Source organism: Triturus cristatus, chromosome 11, assembly GCF_964204655.1.
Source record: "Triturus cristatus chromosome 11, aTriCri1.1, whole genome shotgun sequence".
NCBI classification, from domain to species: Eukaryota; Metazoa; Chordata; class Amphibia; order Caudata; family Salamandridae; genus Triturus; species Triturus cristatus.
In genome coordinates, this window is record NC_140594.1 from 153,971,573 (window position 1) to 153,994,798 (window position 23,226).

At 50.8% G+C, this 23,226-nt stretch overlaps 1 protein-coding gene across 1 annotated transcript in view; it reads right to left on the reverse strand.

Annotated features, from left to right (window-relative positions):
• The window catches only part of HIP1R (huntingtin interacting protein 1 related), a 513,161-nt gene extending 490,657 nt beyond the window's left edge, over nt 1–22,504 (reverse strand). The window contains exon 1 of the mRNA XM_085635911.1: nt 22,174–22,504. Within this exon, the coding sequence (XP_085492037.1) occupies nt 22,174–22,272 (99 nt within the window). The 5' untranslated portion in view covers nt 22,273–22,504. The remainder of the gene's footprint in view (nt 1–22,173) is intronic.
• Between the last annotated feature and the right edge of the window lie 722 nt (nt 22,505–23,226).

A 23,226-nucleotide genomic window follows, 5' to 3' on the forward strand; every position in this document is an offset into this window, starting at 1 on the left:
TGACCTAGAGCCACCCTGCTCAAGGGTCCTGTGACCTCAGTGACAGTCACTGCCACTCGAGGAAGGCGGGGCCGGCATCGGCCCCGCTGCCATTATGGTGGTCGGCCGTGCCCCCGTATCCTTCCCGTTCCGTTGGCCCCCGCGCTGACTGGGGGCCGTGCCCCGGAGGCGACCGGATCGCTTCCGGGTCATGGAAGACTCCACCGCGCCCTGGAAGTGATCGGATCACTTCCGGGGCGCGGGTGATCCCCACACCAGGAACCAGTTTCAACTGGTGGATGTGCGGTAGTATAAAGCCGGGGGAGCGCGAAGAGCAGTCTCTTTGCTCTCCGCTCCCCTCGGCAGCACACCCGTCGCGTGTGCCTCCTCCCTCGGGAGGACCTTTAACCTTTATAAATGCTGGACCTATAAAATATCATATGGAACCTTAGATATAGTGTTTGAATTCTGGAATTTAGTGTAGCTTTAACGATTGCAAATGCAGGACTGCCTCAGGAAGCTAACTAGGCTCGGTCAGCGCATGCAATTAAATACATGGATCTCTGGTAGTCAACATAACTCTGTGTTGAATTCCGGTACCAGCAGCATATATTATGCTGCAGTGGCTGAGAAATATGTTGTGCTCATGTTGCAGGTTTTGGGTTTACGTAAATTGAAAATGACCATGCTATGTGCGTTAAATTAACTCGCAATCTGCAGAAACAATTTTGCATGCGGGCTTGTGATCTTGGTAAAGCTTTGCATGTAAAATTTTCTACGAAATCAGAACTTAGCAAAGTTCTTACTAAAGGGATTATTTAACCTCAGCAGAATGTGTTTGGAGGCGCTGGGGGATGGGAGAGATGTCCCTTTAACCATGCAGTACCGGTCTCAGTGTTTAGTGCTTGACCTGCGGGCTGGGAAGTGACCATGATTTACATGTGTTAACACCGGCGTGATTGCTAATTAACGTAGCCGGGAAGGAAAACTTTGTGTTGTTCATGTGGTGCTTTTCTCTACTGGTTTGTGCTTAGGTAAAGGGAAGGTTTAGTCGCATCATTGTAATAAGGATTACTTTAGAGGGGTAACTATTCAATTGAAGTATCGCTGTAGGGCATCCTATCTGAATATGCATCAGACATCAGTTCTCTGTGTTTCAAGCCCTTCATGCAGTCTAAGGCGATATACATCAGTCCTCAGTTATCTGTTTTACAAGCCACTTATTCCTTCAGCACGGATGGTGACCGACCAACTTGCAAACATAAACCATTTTGGAGCTGCTCTGCAAGGGTGGCCATACAATTAATAGCTGGGGCTTTCACTATTAATTATGGAAGTTGCAGGGGGAATACCAATACTGACGAACGCTCTCCCGTCTCCTTACATAAGTGGAGTTATGGGGGTTTAGTAGGTTGCAGAGCTTGTAGGGTAGGGTCGAGTACAGCGCAATAAGCATATTGATGGCCCCAGATGCCATTGTAAGAAGGATTGAGCTGCTTATGAGCGTAGCTCTTCAATTAAAGGAAAGCCTGATGTTAATAATTTAAACGCGTACAGAGCGGCAACTGGTGGGGTAAGAGAAACGTCCAGTCTTATATAAGTACTTACCTACACCTACTTCCTACATGAGTTAACGGTCTTTTGAATACTGGTGTTGCACCTACGTATTCGCATGCATCACATAGTGGAAAGAAGGTTTTTCACCTGGTTTGCCATGAGTGTCTTTTCTGGGGTCCATCGTTCCTCATATAATTGAACTGGCTCTATGCTAAGTGCTCCCACTTTAAATACCAATTACATGGGTGCAGCGGGTACAACAAAGGGTGCCATAAGTGTTCTAAATTGTAGAGTGGGGCCCGGTGGTTTAGGGGACTATAGTGGCTTGTGTTTGACCTCAGGGCCACAGTTTCAGATCCCTATGGGTCCATCCAGCCTTGTCCCAGACAGAGATGGATAAAGTGAGTTTACAAACGCGGTGATAGGATTAGATCCATCACTTTATCATATTACTGTTATGTTTCGGAGAGAATGCGTTTTTGACGCCAAATACTGGAATACGCTCAGATTCTGGCATTCCATGAGCGGTAGTCATACAAGAACTTTAGTTGAGCACGACCTTTAATACAACTGGTGCTATGCTAAGCACTCTCAGCGGACAGGCTACTGTTAATGCACTTGGGGCTATGCTAGGCCTCATTGAAAAGTATGATTTCAGGGTACTGCACAGTACGTTATTTTCTGAATAGAAAACTAGGAGCAAAAGGTTGGCGCTCCCATGATGGCTTGTGACATCATGCATGGGAAAAGTGTGCTTTGGCCGCGTCACAGGGAAGGCAAGTAGGGATTCGGCATGGGTAGGTTACAATTGAGTCTGGGCCCCTTTCCAAAATGCGAGTGAGAGATGTCGCCACATAGTAGGTAATATCAGTATGTCCCATGCCTTGCTGTCACGCAGTATTGAGTACTTAGGCACGCGTGTGCGGTTACACATACAAGTAGGGGACGGCCGATAAGCTCCCAGACACCCATTGCAACAACACCTATAATTTTGAAACCCATTAGGTCACAAGGAGGGTGCAGCAATATACGCTGTTGGTTGTCACATGGTACTGGTGCACCCATGTGCTCTACCTGTAGGTATGTATACTGCTAGGTTGGGGTGTCATACAATAGCGCTGCACCCAGGTGCCAGCACACTGGTTCATGGGATATCGGTGTTGTGCCACTCGCTACCGGTCCGCTCTATACCTGATCACGCATTAGAGGCCTATGGTTTGTCACGCGGTATCTCTGCACTCGGTTCTGCGATACACTGTACCTACCGCTCGCAGCTTGTGCATTTATAGTGTGTGGGATGCCTATGATATCCTGCATTTGTTTGGTGTCACACTTTGTATCACTATCTTTTACAAGAACACTAATCATCTGTGTTTGATTTTCATTTATGTATGGCAGGACCCATGACGGCTACATGGGAGGCGCTCCACACCACAATGACTGCAAGATGTGGGCAGGCAGGTGGTCCGAAAGATCCAGGACTGGAAGGGCCTGTCACGCAGGAAGGGAGATAGCGACACCTCATCACGAAGAAGACACAACCGCGATGAAAAATCGATTCTCTGGACGCCAAGTTGGAACGTTAGGCGTGTGTTTTCGGCCATTCGTATGTCTCCCGCCTAAGTAACCTTTTATTGCAGGAAATGGGACAGCCCACGCAAAGCGCTTAGGTTTCGGGGGCCCCCTTTTTGGGGCACGAGGGGCTGCGTCTCGACAGGTTCAGGGAGCGGATAGGTCATATGCTTGCTTCCATGGGCACTCCCCCCGACGCTATCAGTTACATTTTGGTGGTAACGACTTGGTGCACCTAAATAGGAGGATCCTGATTGAAACAGTACTGTCAGAGTCAGCATGGCTGGCCAGGTGCGGTTATTGTGTGGTCACACAGGATACCAAGGTTTCAGTGGCGGGAAGGGGGAATCATGGGGGCCCTCAATCACTCGGTTCAGAGGTTCAATAATAAATGGACAAGCTGTTTAGGGCACCGAGATTACAAGTGATTGCTCAGGGGTGCATAAAAGGGGGACGTCTGCTACTGGCGAGATAGGGTTCACCTCTATAGATTGGGGAACAGGATATTCCCGGGCAACATTTTAGCTTGGCTGGACCAATTTCAATGGAGAGTATGACCTTGGGTTTTTGGGGGGGGCCTGATAGTCGGTCAACTATGCAGACAGTGCGGTAAGGTCATCGGTTGGACAGACTAAATTGACTAATCTTTTGGGGCACCTTATTAAGTGGGGCGCCCAGAGGGGAGGGACATGTGGCTCTCACCAGACTCCAGGGGCAGTTACAACCGGTTGGTTGCAACGGTGCAGGGACAAACGGGGGTTACGCTTTCCATTGGCTGGTTGGCCACCCCGCACGCGGGCGTAAGTAAGCTGCGCTGTCTGCATGGCCCCTTTATGGAGTAAGTCTTGAACGTATGGGGGTTGCCTGGAAGGATTTACTTCCGGGTCAGCTGGGCCCACTGCGCATGCGCACCCTGGTTGGGGGGCGCGGGACAAATATGGGGTAAGTCTTGAACATATGGGGGTTGCCTGGAAGGAAGTGCTTCCGGGTCAGCTGGGCCCCCTGCGCATGCGCACTCTGGTTAGGGTGCGCGGGACAATTTGGATTAAAGGGGGAGGGGCCAGCGTGTTGACCTTGCCGTAGGCCCAAAAGGAATACGCAGAAATGTGATCAGCAATATGTTTAGACTAGGATAGGAACATTATGTATTAGAGCTTGGTTAAAGCTAGGAATGAAACAAATGTACCGAATCCTGTCTTGTCATTTCATTTCTGCGTAATTATATATTTGTGTGCAAATATGTGTGTTTGTTAATAAAATACGATCGGGGGTCGACGACCCCCTATTCCAAATAAAATAATTGTATTGGTTTCTGTCACAATAGAAGGGAGGAGGGGGCGGTAGGCCGTACCGGACCATATATGGTGTGCTGCTTCATAGGCCTGTCCCCAAGACCGGAGGTGAACTTCATGGATAGTGGTGGGCAGGCCTTCAAGGTTAATCCACACTTGCCACCACTAGGGTCCACCTGCTGGTGCTAAGACACCAGGCCTTTAAGATCTTACGGCGCCTTCTAAGGTGTAGCACAGGAATGTGCTCCCTCAGCAGAGTGGTCTGGGGGCCTGGTCATTAAGGCTGAACCTGGTTCACCAGTTCCACTTCAGTAGCTCTGACCATAGCGCCACATCCTCTCCCCCACTGAACACCATACTGCCCCACTTAGAGAAACTTGCACTGCACTGACCCGCTATAAACACCTGGATGTGACTCAATTCTAATTACGCACTAGACAAGAGCAATACGCTGCCTAAAAAATAAACAACATCCTAGAAAAAGCAAACCCTCATAGGGAATGCAAGATTAAGTAAAGCATGTGAAATGTAAGCAGGAACAACATGGTTACCTTTTTCCTTTTACACTCATTCTGAAATTAGGGAGTGCTTTTGCATGAAAAGGTAAGGCCATGAATACAGGGCCCGGAAGCGACCCGTTTCAGTGCCCATTGCTTATATCCTTTCAAAACTTAGGCAGTATGGTTTAAAAAGACCACATTCGTAAACACACAGTGGCTGTACACATTTTGTTTTCCAATTCACCCATCAAGCAGGTATTTCAGTACCTCCAGGCAAGGTGCACTTTCCCAGACAGGGAAAACTATGTTGTTCAAAGTGAGAGGAGAAAACAAAAGTAGCGCTTCACTGGCAAACACTGAAAAGTGGCGCTAATGTGTTTAGGTGTGAATAAATCAATCTCGCCACCTTGCAACCACTCTCTCTTGCTTTAATTAGTTATTTTTCACATTTGGAATGTTTTATTTCTCTCCACCCCCCCCCAGGCTGGACTTGTGTCAGAAAAAAGACAACGTTTTCAGCAAAAAAAAATCATTCTTTTTTGGATCCATTTCACAGGGGAGCAAATAAACGAAAGGAGGAAAGGGTAATACCGGTTTCTTGAAGTCTCGGTTTTCACTAACTCAGGAGCAAGACGGAAAGAGAGGGAAGACTCGGAGACTTCGAGGCCGTCACCGTGGTGTGCGCGCACAGTTTAATTTATGAGGACTTGGGGAGGCCGTGCGCGCAGAAGCACCATTTGCAAAGACTGAAGAGGCTTGCTTGCAGGCCGCCGTCTCCCTCCGCTGAGAGTGAGGGGGCCCCTGGAGTGTGGAGCCCCCCGCCCGCACCACGCAGGGCTGCGGGTGCCTCTGTTACGCCCCTGCCAGTTCTTCCTGCTACCACTGCCCTGTGCAGAACTTTACTGCTGCAAGCATTGGGGGGTGTGGGGGGGGGGGGGGGGGGGGAGGGGGGAGGGGGGAGCTATTCAGCAGGCAAAAGGAGCACACACTCTTGAACCTCCTCCCACCATGTCTGCTAGCACTCCTTCACCTCCCACACCCTGCTCAGCCAGCATAAAATGCTCAATATGATCTTTATATTAGAACGTGGATCACTGATCAGAGGCCACCGAAGGTATATATAAAAAAAAAATACATTAATCTATCCATGGAGCTGCAGTAGTGTAGCTTCAACTCCTGTTTCACTGCCCAGCTTCCTACAGAGCGAGTGCCACCGCACAGCCTCTCAGCTCTCCAGCTCGTTACAGTGCTGCAGACAGCGGAACTTCCTTGCTTCTAGTGAGGATTAATGGGTGAAGGTGCAAATCTGAACATGCACTAATGCTCACAAAAGCTCATCCTTGGGTGTGTGTGGCTGTTCACCAGTGACATGTGAAGTAACATTAGATGTTGTAGCATCCAGGATAATATGCTGCATGGCTAAATACTTATAGGGTCCCAAAGGCGAGAGCTATTGGCTATGCCAATGCTTGTTGTTCCTTTAGGTACAGAGCTAGGGTTTGCAAATCGAAAGACATCACACAAAGAACACGTCCTAACACAAGATATAACTCTGTCCCAATAAAGGGGAGCATAGTGGCATACAGTGACCGTTCCATGTGAGGTATGCAGCTTATGTAGTTAATACCTGCAATTCTGAGTTTTCACTCTGAAAATTGGGCATAACGTGGAATTTGGTACTTACCACAAAATTGGGCATCTATCAGTATTAAATGCCTATTTTCTACAGTAAGTTGACCTACCTAAATTTAAATTTTGAAATATTGTGAGGGTGTGTATAGACTACAAAACTCAGAGGATAGTTACTATATATAAATATATATCAGATTTTAACACCTCACTTGTAATCAGGGTGATAGCGCGATGCGTGGACTCTCTCTGCCCCGCAGCATTTGAAACACTGAAGCGGGTACTGACAAGGCTCTTCTGTCCATCAATTTGCAGGAAGCATCAGAAAAGGTACATAGCTCAGGAACATAGATCGCCGCAGTGTGCTAAATGAACCTCAGAGACAACATCACCAGCTATGTGAAGCATTAGAGAAGTGAGGCCCACAAGAGGCTCTCGGTGTCTTAAAAAATAAAAAACCCGGAGAGAGGGAGCACGCAGGGACAGATTAAGGATTCAAAAATTGAATACAACCTTGGATTATTCAGGCATCAAGCAACACTGACAAATGAGATAGCTTTGCAAATTGCGTGAAGATTGCAGGACAGTAGGATCCATGCCAGATTTCCAGGATAACTGCTGACTATGTAAATTAGTTCTGTTTATGTTCATGAAGGTTTGTGGGTGTCATAAAGGATCCGACCGGCCAATCTACCGTGGACAGCTCTGGCCTAAAGAGGCACACAGAAGACAGGGCTGTTTACTGGCAGTAGCAACCAGATGGAGAGATTGGAAACACCATGGTAATACACAGGAACTTCTGACCCAATATACACAGCATAATAAAATAAAAGTAGTTGTCTTTACGTTTTAACCAGCTACAAGCCAGTAACCTAAACATCCATTGGCATTCTGGGCAACCAATAAGTGAGATTTACCTCCCTGGTCTTCTAGCCTATGGTTGTAGGATAATTGCCACCCTTGACGTACAGTCTAACTCGGCCAACTCCCTTTACTGTAAAGAGCTGAAACGTGTCATTAACATGCCGGACTGGTATTTCTTGCTGCCTTCTCAAACAACACAAAGTGGATTACGTCAAGATGTGGTCTGCTTCACTTCTCTCTCATGCATGCAAACATTTTAGAAGAGGTAAATGGGAGATTTAAAATAAATCGGGAGAATGTATTTCCCCCCTTGACTCTTATTGAACCAGAGGCAATTTTAATTTTAAAAAAAAAAAAAAAAAAAAAAAACCTCGCTCAAAGATCTCACGCACGCTTGACAGAACCACACTCTCCTTTGGCAAGCACCATCTGTAATATCTGCAACACGAGCACGTGTTATTTTGGTATCAGACTCAGACGTGCTTTTTAATTTTTTTGCATGATTTTACTTCCACAAAGGTAAACATGTTGTATGAAAAATTGTGCTTAATCAGTGGTTTAAATCACCGAATAGGGAAGTCACCCCCCGAAGTGTAATGGTACTCCCCATGCTTACTTTACCTCACCAGGAGAGCAGGAGAAGAAGGGCGCATGTGTGGGAGCCCCATGAATGACGTACATTTTACTACAACGCAACTATACTTGGTTTAGAAAATACCTGCCCCAGTTAACATGGAGCCCACGAGTTGCACCATTTGTGTCTTCCAAACTGAGGCACATGTGTGAATCCTTCCTTTTACAGTCTGCTGCTAGTATGCATCATTTTGATTAGGGGTTGCTTGAGTTTTGAGGAAGGAGTTACCACTGTGCACAAGACAGCAGGTAATGTAATTGGGAATGCGCCCTTTGTGCAGGCTAGTCTATGGAAGCAATGCATTTTATAAATGTTAAAAATGACTGGACTTTCAAGCTCCCCAACTATTCATCACCACAATAAGGGAAGCACATATTAATAACTTTGGTACGTTCACTAGATATTGCCTGACCTCATCATCAGCAAACAACCAGCACAGACCAAACAGGTCTCAGATGAACAAACAACTAGCTTGAAGGATTTGTACAGATCTCAAGAGAATCAGAACTTGGCCAACTTGAAGACAGTCTCTGAGACAGTTATTTCCTAACCCAGAACACAATCACTTCTGATAAAACTGGGATTGAGGCATCAAAAACATGGATACTTGACGGGATGACTTTTTGCTACTTAGTAGCACAATGGGATACCTTCCGCCATCATGCAAAAAGTGACAGGTATCCCGCCCCGGCAGTGACGTCATGCATTCCCGCCCCGCCTTAATGCATTTTTATCCATGCTAAATTGAAAATACAGCAGTTTCCACTCTTTAACGCTGTCATATACTATTTTCTGTAGTAATGTGATAAGGAAAGAAATTATGACCTTAAAAGGGAGATTTTTGCTATCCCGGAAATCCAATTCCAAGTCTAATTATGACACTCCATATCAAACTGGTGTAACAACCCACAGAAAAGCTGATACAAATGTATTGATTGACTGAAAATCAGAACACCAATCAATATGCAAAATAATAAATATAGGTTGTCCATAATGAAAAATCCACACTGAGCCCATTTAATTACAAAATTAAGCCTTAGTCAGACGCAAATAAAAATCTGTTCTCAGTACTGGAAATCCTAAAATGGGATTAGGCTACTGTGTCACATCAAAGTGAAAATATGTTCAATTACTACACACAGGAACCCCCACTTCCCTCGGTCAACTGACATACAATGCCCAGTTGTGAGGAAAAGTAAACTACATCCCTTCTGCCAATCTCTGCCTAAGTCACTGCCTTGCTTACATCTAAGTCAGCTGAAAGATGCACTCTCAACTTGATCTAAATTGTGTTGTGCATAAACAGCCACCTAAACTCATCTAGCGCAAACATATGCATGCCTACACCCTTCACCTCTGCCCAGGTCACTAGAACCACTCAAACTCCATGCCCCGCTATCCTCCACTGCCTTATTGGGTGACATCAAGGACAAATGGAAGGGGGAGGGGCTAGTGGTTAAACGACGTACCTAACAGGCCAACTGTTTTAACTTGACCTCCCTTAACCAAACGCCTATCTAAATCCCATGACGTCTGAGCAGCATTTGCCTTTTTTTTTTTAATGATTTCTGCATCCCTTTCCACTTTTTTGTACCTGTATTTTGTATGCTCTTTGCTTCACGCCCTTTTGTATCAACACATTTGCCCACAGACACTGGATAGGTAAAACCCTTTCAAAAATCAAACTACTAATGCATGGAAACCTAACCCCTTCTTGACTAATCACAAAAAGTGTCATTATACAAAAAAAATAAGCAAAGTCATGGTACAATTTTGGAATGTGGACGCAAGCGCCCCTTCCGTGGAAGCCTTTTCAATTGATATTTCTGAGGGTGTCTCTTTTGTTTACAGAGAAGTGTCGAGGCAAACTTGCCTAATAGCAGGAATCCAGTTCCACCTCCACGCAGCAGAAAGAATCTGCACTGGCATGTCATGCCCCAGTGAAAAACAAACTTGTTCGTGAAAACAAACAGGTTTTACAACAACAACATTCATAACGTGTTCGAAATGGGAGTGCAAATTAGCCGAGACTCATAAAAGACGCAAAAGGACTGTTGTCATAGTGTCTAAAGCGAAGGCAGTAAGACACCACTGAAGATTACTCTTTACAATCTGCGAGGCACAGGTTTGAGGCACTTTAAGACAGACTCAGCACATACACTTTGAGGACGATAAATCAGGTACCACTGAGATGGAGAACGGTACAAAATGGGTGCCAACAACTTGGGTTACCATATACATGGAGTACAACTGAGTTAAGTAAGAGCGTGCTGGAGTACCGCGAGTCTTGCCACACCACTCTAACTCCAAGGGACCAGTGGGCAAGATTGCACCACATATGTAAAAGGTACTGCTGAGTGACAGCCGCCCAGGTGGCCACAAAAGAGCCAGCTTCAATAAAGATGTAATCCTTTTCTCTTATAGAATTCCAAACAGTCCTATAATGATCATAGGTAGCCAGCGAGGTATCCAAGGATAGTCAGTGTCCCTCAACTCTCTCAGGCCCCATCACAGCTAGTTTCACGGAAACTACAAACCGCATCATCAAATGCCCTGCCTGCTCTAACTCAACAAAGACCTTATAAAGAACCCAAATAGCCTCTTCAAATCCAAACCTGGCTGGGAGCCAACAAATGCTGTCTAAATTAAGACTACTCAGATCCTACACAAAGGCCAGTCAGCCACCTCTGCTTGTTCCTTGCCTTGTAGTTCCAGCCACATCCATAAGGAAATGAGGAGCTCTTGGAGTGGCCTTTAATTCAACGCCCTCCCTAAACAGCCACAATCAGAGCAGTTTTGAAAAGAGTCCAACACCAACAATCTGGACGATCCCACTACTGGGCACCACCACAACAGGTGAACCAGACCTGGAACAGTACAGTCCGAGCTGAAATACTGCCACATCACATGCACCGAGGATGAAATTCAAGAACAGTAATCTTTCCAAAACCCTGCAGACGAGTTTATTTTGTGTCAACAACTCAAAACCGGTTTTCCGCAGACAGTGAATTAAGGTGACACAACACAGTTTACCTACTTAGAGAATTCCAATCTGGGAGCGGGAAATACTTTCAATAGGTCTAAATAGATACCACAATGTCTCTCAAATACCACTGTAATCCGCCTTCCCATGGCGACAACAGCACGTGCCCACCAATGCAACGACCACCAACGTGAGTGCTGAACTCACACCAGCGATGGACACCTAGACGCACTCGCATTGGCGATGCGGTTTGTAGTTTGTCCTCAAACTAGCTGGCTTAGGAAGCACGGGCATTTAAAAAAACTCAGCCAAATGCACAGCATTACTGGTCTTCTTCCCTTAAACTGATGCAATGATCCGCTGTGCGAACAAACACCAAAGAGCCGGCAACAGCCCAAGTCTTCCACAAACTATGCTACACCCAAGTGTGGAAGGAAAAGGATCTCTTTGGAATCAGAAGAGGAGGTCAGACCTCGTCGCTAAGTTAATATTTGTCGAACCAGGAGATCACGGTTCAAACACCAGCTTCCCCACTCGACCAGAGCCGGTGATGCTGCCCAAGTAGTCGCGGAGTCATTACCCTTATCTGCCAAACATGTGAGCTACTGCAAGTAGGTAAATCACAAAATGAGGTGGCAGTCTAGAAAAAAATAACATTACCTGCTACACATTTTCTATGAATCTTTTATCATTACATTGTATTAAATAAGCCATCTGAAAACCATTCGTTATGACTGGACTACAAACAATACTACAATAAGTAAAGGCCCTCAAAAGTAAGGAAGGACCTTCATCAATAACTCCATCTCCTGTGCAATGATGAATCTTAAAAACATGTTTTAGATTCTGCAAAACACGGAGTTAAAACTGCAAATGTTTCAATAACTACATCCTCGGTAGGACGTACAAACCCGTCATAACATTGACATTTAGGCCATTTGCACAATTCATTTTAAAATACCTTTTTAGTCATTTATCTAAGGAGAACGTGATTTTACACCTTCTCTTCTGAAATTAATTGCCACGTTAATTTGCGAGATCGTCCAATTCAGGCGGGTCACAGCAGGTTATTTTGCGGCCAATTCAGAATTGCTGAAGACACGCCGATGTGAGTCACAGCGAGTATATGATAAAGCCAAGACGCAGAATGCACGCATTAAAATGTTCGAAATGTAAAGAGGTGAAAATCATGCACTGCGTTTAGTCATTGCCTCTTCACAAGAGCTCTCCACTTCTTCTCGACCCTCCAAGCACAGTAGCACTGTTACCCCAAAAATCACAGGCGTGAGAGGAAGTGACATCACACAAACTGTCCCGCAAGGTTATTGAGGGGAGGGACATCAGAAACTACGACCACGATGACGTTTTTTTCCTTTTTTCTTTTTAATTGAGCTTGCAAGATATTCAAACACGTAACGGATCTCCTTTTGAAGGTGGAACAGTAATTTTAATTTAACATATTCATTCATCCTTAATGTTGATGCTGCATTACAAGACCTGAAGCTGTTTGTAATTGTATTATAATAAAAAGAAATAGAAAAAAGATTACATTAAGAAAAGCTAAAGTAATACTTACTCTAAACATTAAAATATTGATTTAATTGAGTGGTTGGAAGCAGCAACAAGAAGGTAGAGACTGCTACTTCCTAATGAGAAGGACTCGAGGACAGACCTGGGCGGGCTCAGCCGCCTCGTCTCTTTTCTTAGCCCTTCGGTCTGACGGGCACGCTGAACTTGGCACAGCACATTGCTTTCTGCCCACGGTGACTGAGGCGGAAGCGCTACAGATGACGATGGAGTTAGATAATCTACTGCATGGAAGCAACTTAAATACAACGAAACACATGACCCCCAAGACTGCGTGAAATGCGGGAACTTACAAGGTTTGTGGGTTCGATGTTATGCATTCATGAAGAACATAACTTGGACACACTTCTAACTGTTTTGTTGAAAATAACATTCTGTCAAGCAATGGAAAAGCTGGATAAGTGCAGGGACATAGTTTGAAAAAAAGGTTCTGTATAAGGCATACATCACAGACAACTATGGTGTTCTTCTGTATAACACTATTGCGAGTAGAAAAACCTGCAAAAGGGATATACTTGCAGGACGAAATTGGAAAAAAGCAAGAATTGAATTAAAATATATATATATATATATATATATATATATATATATTATACATACACACACACACACACACTTCTTAATTGCACACGCCTATATTTAATATATTTTTCACAAACAATGTTGTGGGCCCGCAACTTAAGCGGGTCGGGAGTTTTTATCGGGGTATTATTAGAAACTGGATGCTTTGCTTGAAGCAGCCACTCATACTTCTAGAAATGTAGATAATGCTGTTGAGTGTAACGGGGCAGCTAAGAGTTTGCATTATTTGTTTTTATTACGTACCTGCATGTACAGTGGCACAATGCCACCAGCAGTAGAGTAAAGGCACACTAGAAAACAGTTTACCAACGATACAGATTCATTTCACAATTACAATCGAAACCATGACATCAATTCTTGGGAGGGTGAGGGCTACCCATGGGAGTCACAGAGGATCGAGGAGGTCAAGTCACACTTACTCCCACACTCCTTTGCCCAGAGAACTTTTAACCTTAATCACACCCTCCCACAAAGGGCAGCCCCTCCTTTACACAATGCAAGTATGGAAACCGAGATTTTCAATACTTCCACTTAAAAAGGCTTCTTTTTCATAAAGACGACTGGAAATTAGATTTTTAGATATACTTCAAATGGTTTTTTTTTCTGTAAACTGATCAGCTACCTAGAAAAATCTATGCTACAGGGGAAAACGTGTAAACTCACTTCACATGCGCACTCCTGATCACAGAATATTCAATTTTTTCAACTCTGAAAATATCCAATGCCTTCGAGCTCAAGTGGACCAGCATTCAGCTGAAACCATCTGACAAAGCAGCAATTTCTGTTGAGAGTGGGAAGTTCCCAGAGCCTGGCCTCGCCTCACAGAACTGTTCCACCTCACAGGCCTGGTGCAGGCCCGCCACAGTCAGACCCCAGCAGGTCTCTATGGGAGCGAGCCTGTCCCAGTGCAGCCACTGCCTCATAGCCCATCATCCTTGTGTGATTTCATGTACATTACATCAGCATTCAGGCCATCAGTGAGCCTGGAGAGGTTGGGGAAGGAGTCCCACCTCGTGCTATCAGAGGACGGCGCATCGCACCCCCGCAGTCAAGATGGGCTCAGTATCGGCTGCATCCACAGCATCGCTGCGGCAAGTACTTCTCCACCAGGTCGAAGTCCCCTGCAGCAGGAGCTTGTGACCCAAGTAAACAAACCCCTTGGCATGAAACGGTCCTTGACGTATGCATTCCCTGCTGCATTTGTGAGTCCACAAAGTATGCATCTCCGCAAGGTATGCATCCCCCGCATCTGACTTCCACCAGGTATGCATCCCCTGCCGCATCTGCTTCCCCACCATGTATGCATCCCCTGCCGCATCTGCTTCCCCACCAGGTATGCATCCCCTGCCGCATCTGCTTCCCCACCAGGTATGCATCCCCTGCCGCATCTGCTTCCCCACCAGGTATGCATCCCCTGCTGCATCTGCCTTCCCACCAGGTATGCATCTCCTGCCTCATCTGCCTTCCCACCAGGTATACATCCCATACCGCATCTGCCTTCCACCAGGTATGCATCCCCTGCCGCATCTGCCTTTCCACCAGGTATGCATCCCCTGCAGCATCTGCCTTCCCACCAGGTATGCATCCCATACCGCATCTGCCTTCCACCAGGTATGCATCCCCTGCCGCATCTGCCTTCCCACCAGGTATGCATCTCCTGCCTCATCTGCCTTCCCACCAGGTATGCATCCCATACCGCATCAGCTTTCCCACCAGGTATGCATCCCCTGCTGCATCTGCCTTCCCACCAGGTATGCATCTCCTGCCTCATCTGCCTGCCCACCAGGTATGCATCTCCTGCCTCATGTGCCTTCCACCAGGTATGCATCCCCTGCCGCATCTGCCTTCCCACCAGGTATGCATATCCTGCCTCATCTGCCTTCCCACCAGATATACATCCCATACCGCATCTGCCTTCCCACCAGGTATGCATCCCCTGCCGCATCTGCCTTCCCACCAGGTATGCATCCCATACCGCATCTGCCTTCCCACCAGGTATGCATCCCCTGCAGCATCTGCCTTCCACCAGGTATGTATCCCATACCGCATCTGCCTTCCACCAGGTATGTATCCCATACCGCATCTGCCTTCCACCAGGTATGTATCCCTTACTGCATCTGCCTTCCCACCAGGTATGAACCCCAGCCTCATCTGCCTTCCACCAGGTATGAACACCAGCCTCATCTGCCTTCCCACCAGATATGCATCCCCTGCCGCATCTGCCTTCCCACCAGGTATGCATTCCCTGCCGTATCTGCCTTCCCACCAGGTATGCATTCCCTGCCGTATCTGCCTTCCCACCAGGTATGCATCTCCTGCCGCATCTGCCTTCTCACCAGGTATGCATCTCCTGCCGCATATGCCTTCCCACCAGGTATACATCCCCTGCCACATCTGCCTTCCCACCAGGTATGCATCTCCTGCCGCATCTGTCTTCCCACCAGGTATGCATCTCCTGCCGCATCTGCCTCCTCACCAGGTATGCATCTCCTGCCGCATATGCCTTCCCACCAGGTATACATCCCCTGCCGCATCTGCCTTCCCACCAGGTATACATCCCCTGCCGCATCTGCCTTCCCACCAGGTATGCATCTCCTGCCGCATCTGCCTTCCCACCAGGTATGCATCCCATACCGCATCAGCTTTCCCACCAGGTATGCAACCCTTACAGGGATCAACCCCAGCTGCATGTGCTCTTCCACTAGGAATGCATCACAACAATACAAGCCTGTCTACCAGCAATGCATCTCATGCTGCATCCCCATGCCCACCAGGTTTACAACTCCTGCAGTGTGTTTCTGTCGACTAGGTATGCTTTTGAACAATATGTGCCTGTCCACCAGTATACATTCCCCGCAGCATGTACCGGTGCACCGGGTATGCGTGCGATGCAGCGAGTGCCTGTCCACCAATTGTGCAGTCCCAGCAGTATGCTCTGTTCCACCAGGTATACATCTCTTACAACATGCCTATGTCTAGCTAGTATGCACCCCCTGCTGCATGCCGCTGTTCATTAAGCATACATCACCTATATTTTCTGCATATCCACCAGATATGCATAGCCTAACAGCACGCCCTTGTCTGCTTGGCATTCGCCCCTCCAGCTGTACATTTCCTCCACACATCCTGAATCTTTCCATGCTTGTCCGCATCCTTATGGTTCTGCTCCACCCATCAAACCTCGCAGACTGTGGCTGCCTACCATGTGTTCACAGCAGCATGTAGTAAACCTAGCACACCAGTCTCTTGAGAAATCAGCAGAGCCACCGCCGGCCCAAATGTACCTCAATGGATAATCAGCTGCACTCCCAAGGAACCACAATAACCTTCACTCGACCCAGAGAGAATACAACTGGCATCCCCGCCACCTACATCAGACCCCAGATGTTCCCTAGCCCCCTATGAGAGACCACTTGTATCCCCGAACAGCCTATGTCCGACCCCAGATATCCTCAGTCCGTATATCAGATCCAGGACCCGATACGCGAAGCAGTAAGTACTAAATCCAATACAATCTAAACAGTCTATATCTATCTCTAAGGCAGTGTTTCCCCAAACTGTGGGTCTAGACTCACTGGTTGGTCACGAAACTCCAAGTAATAAATAAAGATGCCCTTAAATTCTGTATTTATCCTGTCACATTTCCTGTGCTTCAAAAACAAAAGTCAATGTCAGACTAGGTCTCCTGACCATTTGCTGCTTATGTTTTTTAACAAGGGGATTGGTGTTTACAAACTTCTCACTTTGCAGTCAGTGAAAGGAAAGAAAGTGAATTATGTGACAGTCTTTCTGGGGTAAAGGAAGTGTGAAAGTAAAGGCTGTGGAACTCAATGGTTCTGTAACACAACAAAATGCAAATACCTGTTAATGAACTGTACACATTCAGCAGTTAGGAAAGCAAAAGGGAAGCATGTTTTTGTAGCTCCGAAGTGTGATGGAAACAAAGATTTCAATAGGATCAAATGAAGACTCTTTAGTTGGTGATGTACAAATTATAAATATTCACTGAAAACCGAATCACACATCATTTGTGTGCAATATATTTGTATTAGTAAAACTGATAGTCTGTGCAAATTTTGTGACCATTTCAACAGAAAATGTGCTGCCTATAAATGGCAATGCGCTACCACACAATGCTTCTGTTACATTCGAAGATTGCCCGGCTCATGTCCATTCAAGATAGGTGGGTCGCAAAAGTTCGTCGTTCTAAAAATTGGGTCATGGGTCTTGAAAGTTTGGGAAGCGCTGCTCTAAAGTATCCCTATCAGACTCTATCTGGCCCCAGTTATTCCCATCAAACTATAGCCGCTCATTCTGACCTGCAGTACACCTATAGCCTATATAGGCCCCCAGGTATGGATAGCTGTCTTTACCTAAATGACATGAACATGTACTTGCCCCTCCATGACTAAAAGGCAGTACATACCTGCACCGCAATCTATAGCCAGCAGAATGTACCCTACATATGAGCCACACTGCGACATGCAAGCAATAAGTAAACATCGCAGACATTCCCAAGTTATCTCTTCCTGTTCCTCATGTATTGACAATAGAATGTACCTGCCCCTCGGGTATCCCCATCAGAGTGCACCTGCCCCCAAGTGTACCCATTAGAGAGCCCCCGGGTATCCCGATCAGAGTGCACCTTCCCCCGTCAGGTATCCCCGGCAAAGTGCACCTGCCCCCCTCCCCCCAGGTATCTCCAGCAGAGTGCACCTACCTCTCGGGTATCCCCAGCAGAGTGCACTACCCCTCCCTCAGGTATCCCCAGCAGAGGGCACCTCCCCCCCTCAGGTATCCCCAGCAGAGTGCACCTGCCCTCCCCCCCTCAGGTATCGCCAGCAGAGTGCACATGCCCTCCCCCCCCTCAGGTATCCCCAGCAGAGTGCACCTGCCCCCCCTCAGGTATCCCCAGCAGAGTGCACCTACCTCTCGGGTATCCCCAGCAGAGTGCACCTCCCCCCCCCTCAGGTATCCCCAGCACCTGCCCTCCCCCCCTCAGGTATCCCCAGCAGAGTGCACCTGCCCTCCCCCCCTCAGGTATCCCCAGCAGAGTGCACATGCCCTCCCCCCCCCCTCAGGTATCCCCAGCAGAGTGCACCTGCCCCCCCCTCAGGTATCCCCAGCAGAGTGCACCTGCCCCCCTCCCTCCCTCAGGTATCCCCAGCAGAGTGCACCTGCCCTCCCCCCCCCCTCGGGTATCCCCAGCAGAGCGCACCTGCCCTCCCCGCCCTCGGGTATCCCCAGCAGAGTGCACCTGCCCTCCCCGCCCTCGGGTATCCCCAGCAGAGTGCACCTGCCCCCCCACCCCTCGGGTATCCCCAGCAGAGTGCACCTGCCCTCCCCCCCCTCAGGTATCCCCAGCAGAGTGCACCTGCCCTCCCCCTCCGGTATCCCCAGCAGAGTGCACCTGCCCTCCCCCTCCGGTATCCCCAGCAGAGTGCACCTGCCCTCCCCCTCAGGTATCCCCAGCAGAGTGCACCTGCCCCCCCCCAGGTATCCCCAGCAGAGTGCACCTGCCCCCCCCCAGGTATCCCCAGCAGAGTGCACCTGCCCCCCCAGGTATCCCCAGCAGAGTGCACCTGCCCCCCCCCCCAGGTATCCCCAGCAGAGTGCACCTGCCCCCCCCCAGGTATCCCCAGCAGAGTGCACCCCCCGTATCCCCAGCAGAGTGCACCTGCCCCCCCCCCCCCAGGTATGCCCAGCAGAGTGCACCTGCCCCTCTGGAATCCCCAGCAGAGTGCACCTGCCCCTCGGGAATCCCCAGCAGAGAGCACCTGCCCCTCGGGTATCCCCAGCAGAGTGCACCTGCCCCTCGGGAATCCCCAGCAGAGTGCACCCCCCCATATCCCCAGCAGAGTGCACCTGCCCCCCCCCCAGGTATCCTCAGCAGAGTGCACCCCCCCCCGGTATCCCCAGCAGAGTGCACCTCCCCCCCCCCCCCAGGTATCCCCAGCAGAGTGCACCTGCCCTCCCCCTCCGGTATCCCCAGCAGAGTGCACCTGCCCTCCCCCTCAGGTATCCCCAGCAGAGTGCACCTGCCCCCCCCCAGGTATCCCCAGCAGAGCGCACCTGCCCTCCCCGCCCTCGGGTATCCCCAGCAGAGTGCACCTGCCCTCCCCGCCCTCGGGTATCCCCAGCAGAGTGCACCTGCCCCCCCCTCGGGTATCCCCAGCAGAGTGCACCTGCCCTCCCCCCCCCTCAGGTATCCCCAGCAGAGTGCACCTGCCCTCCCCCTCCGGTATCCCCAGCAGAGTGCACCTGCCCTCCCCCTCAGGTATCCCCAGCAGAGTGCACCTGCCCCCCCCCAGGTATCCCCAGCAGAGTGCACCTGCCCCCCCCCAGGTATCCCCAGCAGAGTGCACCTGCCCCCCCCCCAGGTATCCCCAGCAGAGTGCACCTGCCCCCCCCCAGGTATCCCCAGCAGAGTGCACCCCCCCGTATCCCCAGCAGAGTGCACCTGCCCCCCCCCCCAGGTATGCCCAGCAGAGTGCACCTGCCCCTCTGGAATCCCCAGCAGAGTGCACCTGCCCCTCGGGAATCCCCAGCAGAGAGCACCTGCCCCTCGAGTATCCCCAGCAGAGTGCACCTGCCCCTCGGGAATCCCCAGCAGAGTGCACCCCCCCATATCCCCAGCAGAGTGCACCTGCCCCCCCCCCAGGTATCCTCAGCAGAGTGCACCCCCCCCCCGGTATCCCCAGCAGAGTGCACCTCCCCCCCCCCCAGGTATCCCCAGCAGAGTGCACCTGCCCCCCCCCCCAGGTATCCCCAGCAGAGTGCACCCCCCGTATCCCCAGCAGAGTGCACCTGCCCCCCCCAGGTATGCCCAGCAGAGTGCACCTGCCCCCCCCCAGGTATCCCCAGCAGAGTGCACCTGCCCCCCCCCCAGGTATCCCCAGCAGAGTGCACCTGCCCCCCCCCCAGGTATCCCCAGCAGAGTGCACCTGCCCCCCCCCAGGTATCCCCAGCAGAGTGCACCTGCCCCCCCCCCCAGGTATGCCCAGCAGAGTGCACCTGCCCCCCCCCCCAGGTATGCCCAGCAGAGTGCACCTACCTCTCGGGTATCCCCAGCAGAGTGCACCTCCCCTCCCTCAGGTATCCCCAGCAGAGTGCACCTCCCCCCCTCAGGTATCCCCAGCAGAGTGCACCTGCCCTCCCCCCTCAGGTATCCCCAGCAGAGTGCACATGCCCCCCCTCAGGTATCCCCAGCAGAGTGCACCTACCTCTCGGGTATCCCCAGCAGAGAGCACCTCCCCCCCTCAGGTATCCCCAGCACCTGCCCTCCCCCCCTCAGGTATCCCCAGCAGAGTGCACATGCCCTCCCCCCCCCCTCAGGTATCCCCAGCAGAGTGCACCTGCCCCCCCCTCAGGTATCCCCAGCAGAGTGCACCTGCCCTCCCCCCTCCCTCAGGTATCCCCAGCAGAGTGCACCTGCCCTCCCCCCCCCCCCCCTCGGGTATCCCCAGCAGAGCGCACCTGCCCTCCCCCCCCCCCCTCGGGTATCCCCAGCAGAGCGCACCTGCCCTCCCCGCCCTCGGGTATCCCCAGCAGAGTGCACCTGCCCCCCCCCCCCCTCGGGTATCCCCAGCAGAGTGCACCTGCCCCCCCCCCCCTCGGGTATCCCCAGCAGAGTGCACCTGCCCTCCCCCCCCCTCAGGTATCCCCAGCAGAGTGCACCTGCCCTCCCCCTCCGGTATCCCCAGCAGAGTGCACCTGCCCTCCCCCTCAGGTATCCCCAGCAGAGTGCACCTGCCCTCCCCCTCAGGTATCCCCAGCAGAGTGCACCTGCCCCCCCCAGGTATCCCCAGCAGAGTGCACCTGCCCCCCCCCCCAGGTATCCCCAGCAGAGTGCACCCCCCGTATCCCCAGCAGAGTGCACCTGCCCCCCCCAGGTATGCCCAGCAGAGTGCACCTGCCCCTCGGGAATCCCCAGCAGAGTGCACCCCCCGTATCCCCAGCAGAGTGCACCTCCCCCCCCCCCAGGTATCCCCAGCAGAGTGCACCTGCCCCCCCCCCCAGGTATCCCCAGCAGAGTGCACCTGCCCCCCCCCCCCCAGGTATCCCCAGCAGAGTGCACCTGCCCCCCCCCCCCCCAGGTATCCCCAGCAGAGTGCACCTGCCCCCCCCCCCCAGGTATCCCCAGCAGAGTGCACCTGCCGCCCCCCCCCCCCAGGTATCCCCAGCAGAGTGCACCTGCCCCCCCCCCAGGTATGCCCAGCAGAGTGCACCTGCCCCCCCCCCCCCAAGGTATGCCCAGCAGAGTGCACCTGCCCCTCGGGAATCCCCAGCAGAGTGCACCTGCCCCTCGGGTATCCCCAGCAGAGTGCACCTGCCCCTCGGGTATCCCCAGCAGAGTGCACCTGCCCCCCCTGAATGACTAAGCTGTATGCACCTGCCTCCACCCAGGTATTGTCCTAACTGCAGTCCTTCGACAGCAGAGTCTGTTCATACCCCCAGGCATCATATGTGGTGGGTACATACTTCAGGTATTTCCACCAAAATGTACCTGCCCCTTGGGTACTCACTGCAGTATTTACCAACATCCCATGTATTCCCATGAGTCTTCATCAAACCCCCAGGAGTCCACATTAGTGTGGGCCCCTTACTATGTTTTCCCCATGTACCTCCGGGCCACCGATTCCGCCTGCTTTCCTGATTTCTTGGGGTGCTGGTACCTTCAGCTCAGTTGCTATATCCTAGAGCCAGGTCACCCCTTCTCCCGTGGCATATGCTGGATCCAGGTCGCCCCTGCAGCCCCAGTGCCTCGTATCCTGGTCCAAGGTCACCTCCTCTTTCTTGGTATCGTCTGCCCCCCACCCACCCCCTGGCCCCACGGTATTAAACAGCACCCCCTCCATTCCACTGGTATCTCCCAAACCACAGGCACCTGGCCCCTCCTGGCTGCCCCGCAGGAGCGGTCTATCCTCTTGGTAACGCCTGCCCAGGGGTCCCCCGGGTTTCACCCGGCGCCCCTTCACCTTCCGTGTCTCTCACCTGGTTCTTGTCGAAGGTCTCCCTGTCGGTCTCCAGCCCGAGTCCCGCCCGCCGGCTCATCATGCGAGAGGGCACGTTCTTGATGGTGTTCATGTTCATGGTTCCGAGCGGAGGGCTCCCGTACCCGGCTGCCCCGCTGGCTCTGGCCCCAGCCCCCGGCTCTGGCTCTCAGCCCCCGGCTCTGGCTCTCAGCCCCCAGCTCTGACTCTCAGCCTCTCGCCGCGGCTCTGTCCGAGATCTACAGAGCTGCACCGCCTGCGAGCATGACGGGAAGGAGCGCAGGAGCCCTGCCCATGTACTGTCGGCCCTGCCTGCTCAGCACCGGGAAGCCGCGGCGGCTGGAGGGCTGCCACCTACCGGCCACCTACGCACTCACACACGGTCTGTCCCAGCTGGAGGTCGGCCAAACGACCTGGGACCAACACTGCGCGTGTCCTCCTGTTTCCGGGGTCTTTTCCACAGCCGTGTTAAGTAATAATGGGTCCTTTGGCACAGCCAAGGTAGGATTGGGGCAGAAAATAGGCCCGGGCACCAAATGGAAAGTGTACCAGTCTATTATAACGCTAAAAAACGTGGACTATGCGTGCAAATTGAGGGATGTTTGGTACTTGTAAAGACACACTCGATAATAAGTGTCTTGCGCACAGGTCATTCTCCAGTGAAAAACACACGCAACAACCAGCACAAACATGGTTTGCGCCAGATGTTTTCGCACCTGTTCGGAGAAGGGGGGCACCAGAATATGGCTGTGCCCAAGCTCGGACTGGCCTATAGAGCAATCATGGCTGGGCTGGTCTGACAGGTTAGTGTATGGGCCTTTTTTTTGTCTGATTGTGGGCCTGTTTTATGGTCCGCTGGGTAGGTTTTACTGTTTATTTCCCTGATTATAAAACAAACATTGCCCGCAGCAAGTTCAAATCCATGCAGTTTTCCATACCTCATACACGCCAACAAGAGAGGCAATCTCAAGGGGTAGACAGCCAAAATAAAGCACATTTTGTCTTACAAAATCGTCAGTCTCCCGCCGGATACGGGTCTATTGGCATGTATGAT